The sequence below is a fragment of the Austrofundulus limnaeus genome, unplaced genomic scaffold, assembly GCF_001266775.1.
Source record: "Austrofundulus limnaeus strain Quisiro unplaced genomic scaffold, Austrofundulus_limnaeus-1.0 Scaffold980, whole genome shotgun sequence".
NCBI lineage: Eukaryota > Metazoa > Chordata > Actinopteri > Cyprinodontiformes > Rivulidae > Austrofundulus > Austrofundulus limnaeus.
The window spans coordinates 2,182-9,646 of record NW_013953382.1 but is presented as its reverse complement, the minus strand read 5'-3'; the positions used below and the strand labels follow the sequence as shown (position 1 = coordinate 9,646).

The following is a 7,465-nucleotide window of genomic DNA, read 5'->3' as shown; positions in this document are numbered from 1 at the left end:
TGAAATGACTGTTAAACTCTGCAGTGTCTCTCCGTCTGTGCATTTTAAATTTACAAGATTATTAAATCACTTTCACAAACATCTGACAGTCACAACACAAGAGTCACCTGAGGGAAATGTAAAGGTAAAATCTTAGTTTGTAAAACAAAACGGGTGAATCATAATTATGAGAAAATATTTACCGTAATACTGATAAATAAAAAGCACACTCCTTTTGCAGGCAAATAAGATCATAAAATTTTTGACGACTTTCTAAAGCTTGTCAACCTTTTTTTAATTGAATTTACTCCAAACATTACTGACTTATTTATTTTGCACAAACAAAAAATCATTCGATTCTTAAGTCAAGAAAATTCTTAGAAAATTATTTAATTATTAAAAACCTAAATTCATATTTCAATACAAAAATAAACATGAGTACATATTTTGGTTGCACTTCTGTAAAGAAATGTGAGATCAATAAATAGAAGTCTGATTATTATAGCAGAAAACACAAAAACTTTATTCCAATCTGCTTCAATCAGATCCAGCAGCAGTACTCACACTGATTTTAGTAGTGTTGTTTGTGAATTAAAAACTGTTTGTGTCTGTCTGGTATAGGGTTACGTTTTTTAATTCAGGTGGGGTTTTTTAACGTTCATAAGAAAACCAAGTAAGAAGCAGGACGTCACAGAATTAGTAGAAAAATGAACAAAATCTGAAAATACAAACTGTAATTTAAGTTATGTTAGGTTATTGTAATTATTTAAATAAGAATCCTTTTACATGTTTTGATGTTCATGTTTGTCATTTAAGGTTCTGGTACTATCAAGGGAATGCAAGTGTTTATACCCTGATGAATCCTAATCCTGCGTACCCCGTCACACAGAACTGGATCTCTATTCCGCCATCGTCAGCACTGAGAAGATTCATCTGTGAGAGTAAAGCCCAGATTTGGCCCAGTTAGTTCAAACTGTTTCGGTTTTTCTTTTTCATCATGCACTCAGAACTGCTGTCTGTTTTTGTTGAATCACCTTTAAATCATAAAATTGATTGATTTAAAGTTGAAACAAAGATTATTTAGTTTCCTTCCTGTTTTCTCTGCGCTGTTTCAAATATTCAGGTTTAAAAACTTTTAAAAGTGACACGGATGTTAAGTACTAATATAGTTATTGTATATCTTAATGAACAATATCATATATCAGGGCTATTCAACTAAATCGCTCCTGGGGGGCCGGGGTTACTTGAAGCCTACAGCTTGGGGGCTTTACATCCACCCCAACCCCCCACGAAGGGGGGGTTGCCCATTGATGGTCGGTGAAACACGGCAGCATGCAACAGAACAATTATTATCTTTTACTTTTTATTTTGTTGCATTGAAACATAAATTTAAAATATACAAATGATTTGAAGCACATTTTTTTATCAGGTTAAATAAACTAAAATAAAAAAATCAAAATAATTAAATTTTAAAAATATATTTTTTGTGGATGGGGTGGGCTGGCAAGCTCGTTGGCGGACCAGATAGAAGTCACCCACAGGCCGGATGTGGCCCACGGGACACCAGTTGAATAGCCCATTCATTTATTTATTTTGTTATATCATTTAAACCTATTGTGTTGCTTTTTTTACTGTAAATGTTTCTTTTTCATCAACTCACTGTACTGTTATTATATATATATATTTCATTTACAAAGGCATGAAATTATTGATAGATTCAGTTCAAGATTGAATTAACTTATCATATATATATACAGTATACTGTGCACAACAGTTAACATTTTTCTTACAAGTTTAATTCAGACTTGTTCATGTAAACAACGAACAGTCTGCAAGGAAACGACAACAATAATTAGCTACGTGGTGACCACAACATAATTATCTTGTAGCCACGTGAAACATTTTAATTCCATGTCACCAGACAGGCTTCGAACTTTCAAACATTCCTGTTGCTTTTATAAAATGGTTTATTGCTCCTTTTAAATAATGTTCTGTAAATAAAGAGACAAACTGCTTACTTGCTCTAATGAAAAATAAACTCAATCAACATAATAAAAAGCATATGAATCAGCAAACATTGTGACGTTTGAAACGTTTAATTTGAATAAAAACATGAATTTTTAACTGTTTTTCATCTTTAATAAATTTTTAAAGCATCACTTTCCTCTGAGTTAAAGATTTAATGAGATTTTTGAAAAAAGATCACATTTCATGTTCTGTCAGATCAACCCAGGATTAAAATAAAACATTTCTTCTTACTGAAACCTCTGAGATCAGCTGAAACAAGCTGCAGTTTGCAGAGAAATTCATCTTTAATGTTGGCTGGAGTTAAAAATCTAAAAAAGTCTAAATGTTCATAATAATCAGAGGAAAACTTCAAACATTTCATTTAAATTTATTTTATGTCTAAAACCAGCTGAGATCAGTTTGTCGTCAGTTTGGATTTTTTCTTCTTCTTTGGTGGAAACAAATCTTCGTCACTTTTCTCTGTCAGTAATTTGTCTTTTTTACTTTTCTTTCTTTTCTGGCTCTCTGTAAGCTCTGCCTCCTCCTGTGTTCTGTCACCTGATTGGACGGATTCTCCCTCTTCCTCTGGTGTTTTAGCGTAGTTTTTTAAAGATTTCCTGTTCTTCTTTCGTTTGGAGTCAGAGTTGAACTCTGCAGCTCCTTCACTGATTCGACAGTTTCTGTCTCCCTCTGCAGGAAGTCTGTCCTTGGTTTGATCTTTCTTCTTCTTCTTCTTTGGTTTAATGTCTGTTTCAGTGCTCTCACACTCCTCCTCCTCATTCAGCTCCTTACATCTCTCTGTGGATCTCTTCTTCTTAGTCTTCTGTCTGCGAGGCTCCTCTGTCGGCTCTGATCCAACAGTGGGCGGAGTCTGTTCGACACAGACTGATGAAGAAGGCGTGTGTTGGCTCTTCTTGCCGTACTTGGCCATGAACTCGGCCTCCTGCTGCTCCAGCCGGGCCAGCTTGGCGCTCATGGTCAGTCCGTGCCTCGCTCCCCTGAAAGCAGACAAAGGTTCAGCGCCGGGACTCTGCAGCTTTATTTATTCTCACAGTTTCTGAGTTTCCTCACGTGGAATCAGATCAGTTTCAGGAATCACGCTGACTTACTTGTGAGCCGTTCGTCCTCCACAGACCTTCATCAGCTCAGAGTCAGAGAGCCTGTGGAGAATCACAGGATGAGTGTCTGATGCCAGACTGGAGATTAGAATAAAAGTTAAAACATAAAAACATCCAAGAAACCTTAAATTACTCATTAGAGAAGCTCCTGTCACCAGGACTGGGTAAAAAGTTTAGATTTCATTTAAATTTGTGAAAATCGATTCACAGGACATGAGATCAGTTCTTCCACATGGCTTCTTGTGCGCGTCTGAAACACATTTCTAGACTTTTTCCCTCCTGGCTTGCCGTATATTTACATCTGACTGGCGTTCAGTGCTAACATTAGCCTTTGACAACAAGTTGTCTGGATCAAAACAAAAGAAACTGATGTTATCAGCTGACTCTCAGCAGAACGTACAGATAACAGAGACCATGGAGACTTTTATTTGTAAAGATTTGAGCTCCTACGTGTTAGATTTGAACCAAACTACTGTATGTAAACATCTGACTGAAACTGTTCTCCACAGCATGTTTAAATGTGTTAAAAACAACATTCTAACAAAATCTTTTAGTTTTGTTACCAATATTATTATTTTTAAACTTTAAGAAACGTCTTAATAAAATCCACAGTGATGAAAAGTTGTAGTTTGTTTTAATAAGGTGTAAGTAACAAGTTTTAATAAGTTATACTGAACATAACAGAAACTAACAGAAACATTACAAATATATAGTTTTCATACCCTCTAAAGGAGTGGGCAGAAGTATATTTATATCAGCCCAACTCTTCTCCTGTAACCTTATTCCATCACTTCTTATTTATCAAAATTAGTTTTAATTATTTAAACATGAATTCCTCCAACAACACTGTCAGCTGCAATTCTTGTTTAATTTAAAACCTTTTGAACTTGTGACAGTTTTCCTTCAAGATTTAACTGTTTAATTTAAGTTTGTCCTTATCGTGAAGAGAAAAAAGTGATATTTTATTTTGCAACAGTTGATCCATTTTCATTATTTAAGAGCAGATTGAATCGAACTGAATCGTGATTAACTCATTCAGAACCTTGTGAAGCTAAATCGAATCGATCTAGAGAACAGGCCAGGACACCCAGCCCTACCTGTTACTATGTTTAGTCCAGCTATGAGAGGTGCAAGTTATTGATTAATGAACTAATCTAAAAGGTGATTGATCTTATTGGTAATTGATATGCAGCCATTTTCTTAAAAATCTGAGTTTTCTCTTGTTACAACAGGGTAACTTTCCATAACAGGAAGGATTTATCTTCTATTATATGCTGACTTAAAAAATGAAGCAATAATTTGAAACATTTATTTTGCCAGTTGTATTAAATACTGACTGAATAAACAAAAGTAATGTGCATTTCTCAGTTTCTTATGAAACTTGGGCATGTTTAACAAAAACAATAAAAAAACTATTAGGCTGCTGAATGAGAGAAAAACTGATGAAAATAATATGATTTTAACAAGTTATTAATTTATTATTAGAATTTATTAACGTAATAACGTATTAACGAGTCTTTACGTTCAGAGAGGGTTTTTATATTTTCAGCTCGAGGAGGAGGAAACTGACGGAGGGTCAACGTGTTTCCTATCAGTTAATCAATAAGAACAGATTTTAATCTAATAAACCATTATTATACAATTAATTATAAGCCGATTAATTGTTTGCATTTCTACCAGCTGCAGTTACATCATTCAGAGTAACTCCAGCCTGCTGCACATTCAGACCCTCCTCGTTCTGGAGGGGACCCCGTTACAAAGCTCAGACAGAGACCATGAAGAATCAACATCAGCACCAGTCCTCTCAAGATGACATCATGACATCTTAAAGTTCCCAGTTATTAATACAGCAGAATGTCAAAAGAAAACATCATCGTGGTTTCTAATCGTAAGGGGAAAAAACTGCTGTAATAAATAACATCCATTAGATTTTTTTTTTAAATTGTGAAATATCAGCTGGTAAAACGGTTGTATTTCATTGAGCAGAAAGGTTTTACTTTGTGGTGCTGGACAGATCCAGTTTCTGCTCCTCCTCCTCCTCAGAGCTGCTGCTGGAGTCTGAAACTGATGATTTGGGTTCTGGCTGCTCCTGGCCCGACAGCAGCGTGGCCGACTGAAACAGGAAGTCGTGTTACACCAGCACGTCACAATAAAAGATAAAACTTTAACTTAAACTAAGTTTCTGCTCATTCTGAAGAGAACCCAAAGATCACAGACTAAACACAACCAGAACAATCATCACCTTCACAAAACATCCGTAAAGTTTGCTTTTTGCCAGCAGAGCTTTCCGTGGTTTTCTGTTGGAGATTGTTCCGTCTTCTTCACCTTCTTCTGCCGTCTTCTTTAATTTAATCCCATTCTGATAAAACAGGAAGAACTCACTGAACTAAAACTGGTTTAACTGGAGAATAAAGTGACTTTTCCAAACTTTAACATTGTTTTTTCATTTAAAATGTAAATAAGTCATTTCTTTCAGCCAGATCTCAGTCGGTCACAGTTATTCTGATGTAATCCAGATTATCATCACAGGAGAAATAATCTGCATTAATACAACAGAGTGTTGTGTCGACTGATCAGGTATAAATAAAAACTGGACGTACCTGGTCTGTCTCCACCTGCAGACTGGCTGAGGCCTTGTTAAAAACATGATCCCACCAGTGGAAGCTGAACTGCTCTCCTTCTTTATGACCGACCTGAGAGAAAAACAAGAACTGGACCTCAGAAACCTGGAGCTGCAGCAGAACCAGGATCAAAAAGCAGCTGGACTCACTCCTCCTTTGTCACATTTCACTTTGACTTTCACGGGCTCCGATATGCCGTTCTCAGCTCGCCCGAGTCCTTTCCCTGCAGAGAGGAGGACACAGTGAGACACCTGGACCCGACTGATCCACCTGAACATCTGAGGACAGAGTGAGACACCTGGACCCGACTGATCCACCTGAACATCTGAGGACAGAGTGAGACACCTGGACCCGACTGATCCACCTGAACATCTGAGGACAGAGTGAGACACCTGGACCCGACTGATCCACCTGAACATCTGAGGACAGAGTGAGACACCTGAACATCTGAGGACAGAGTGAGACACCTGGACACGACTGATCCACCTGAACATCTGAGGACAGAGTGAGACACCTGAACCCAACTGATCCACCTGAACATCTGAGGACAGAGTGAGACACCTGGACCCGACTGATCCACCTGAACATCTGAGGACAGAGTGAGACACCTGGACCCAACTGATCCACCTGAACATCTGAGGACAGAGTGAGACACCTGGACCCGACTGATCTACCTGACAGAGCGAGACACCTGGACCCGACTGATCCACCTGAACATCTGAGGACAGAGTGAGACACCTGGACCCGACTGATCCACCTGAACATCTGAGGACAGAGTGAGACACCTGGACCCGACTGATCCACCTGAACATCTGACAACACATCCTCTCACCTTGTTCCCAGCCGTGACGCAGGAGCTGCTGCTCTGCAAACTTCAACCCACGACTTTTCTCTGGCACCACCTCGGCCATCTGATTGGTCAGTCAGCTCCACAGAGACAAACACCGGATCTGAAGGAAAATACCATCCATTAAAAAAAACATAACAAAAAGAACAACAGATTTAAAGATTATTTTAATATTCAAAATAAGGCTGTTTGAAGATAACAGAGGAACATGAATAAACTCTTTATGTTTAAGTTTTAAGAAAGAAACACATCAACACATGAAAAGATTATAATTCCTAATTTGTTTTAAAGCTGTTTGGTTCTTTACAAAGGCAACAAATATTCTATTTGTCAATAAAAATTTAAGATGGGGATAAAGCAACTCAACATCTAACAAAAGCTCTGATCCAGACATTATATTTCTGGTTTTGCTGAAGGTTTTTCAGAGTTTTTATTTGAACTTCCGCTGCTTTTTCACTCAATACTTATTTTATCACCTAAAAACCTGAAACTTAACAGTAAATAAATGAACTGTCGGATCTAATGAACAGTTCTAAGTATCAAACAGACCGAAGGTCCTTTGTTCACAAACGTAGCCAAACCGCTAATAATTATAACCAGATGAAGCTAAACATTAAATCTATTTAATTCTTCTAATAAAAAGTAAATCATAGACAAACCTGGTTCGACTTTCTGGCCGGTCTCTGCTGTACAACATGAGGTTTCTGCCGGCGGAAGTTCACACCGGAAACACGTTCCTTCTTCTACGTTTTTCTAAAGTTGATTCACTGACAGCGCGTCACCGCCACCTACTGGAGGAGAGGGAGAACTGCAGATAGATAGATGATTAGATTAGATAGATAGATGATAGATAGATAGATAGATAGATAGATAGATAGATAGATAGATAGATA

General features: G+C 37.4%; 1 protein-coding gene and 1 long non-coding RNA gene across 4 annotated transcripts; both read right to left on the bottom strand.

Annotated features, from left to right (window-relative positions):
- Nucleotides 1–786: 786 nt before the first annotated feature.
- gpatch4 (G patch domain containing 4) lies at nt 787–7,328 on the bottom strand. 2 transcript variants are annotated; one of them, XM_014029967.1, is made up of 9 exons: nt 7,232–7,328; nt 6,558–6,675; nt 5,875–5,948; nt 5,705–5,797; nt 5,347–5,463; nt 5,102–5,217; nt 3,096–3,146; nt 2,393–2,984; nt 787–912 (listed from the first exon to the last, which is right to left on the bottom strand). In XM_014029967.1, exons 2-8 carry the CDS (start codon nt 6,634–6,636, stop codon nt 2,402–2,404), a joined length of 1,113 nt encoding a protein of 370 aa, XP_013885421.1. In that variant the 5' UTR covers nt 6,637–6,675; nt 7,232–7,328; the 3' UTR covers nt 787–912; nt 2,393–2,401. The 2 variants fall into 2 exon arrangements, with proteins under 2 accessions (XP_013885421.1, XP_013885420.1); XM_014029966.1 differs by lacking the exon at nt 787–912 and having other exon boundaries at nt 2,060–2,984.
- LOC106533603 (uncharacterized) lies at nt 5,955–6,550 on the bottom strand. 2 transcript variants are annotated; one of them, XR_001312256.1, is made up of 3 exons: nt 6,417–6,550; nt 6,240–6,380; nt 5,955–6,164 (listed from the first exon to the last, which is right to left on the bottom strand). It is a non-coding gene; the product is annotated as an uncharacterized LOC106533603 (long non-coding RNA). The 2 variants fall into 2 exon arrangements; XR_001312255.1 differs by having other exon boundaries at nt 6,287–6,380.
- Nucleotides 7,329–7,465: the final 137 nt, after the last annotated feature.

What these genes read in the sequence shown, in the direction of transcription:
- gpatch4 (XM_014029967.1), bottom strand. Translation starts at nt 6,636, where the DNA reads ATGGCCGAGGTGGTGCCAGAGAAAAGTCGTGGGTTGAAGTTTGCAGAG. An exon ending in TGAAATGTGACAAAGGAGGA is followed by an intron (nt 5,798 to 5,874) that starts GTGAGTCCAGCT and finishes TTTTTCTCTCAG; the next exon opens with GTCGGTCATAAAGAAGGAGA. An exon ending in GATCTGTCCAGCACCACAAA is followed by an intron (nt 3,147 to 5,101) that starts GTAAAACCTTTC and finishes GATTCTCCACAG; the next exon opens with GCTCTCTGACTCTGAGCTGA.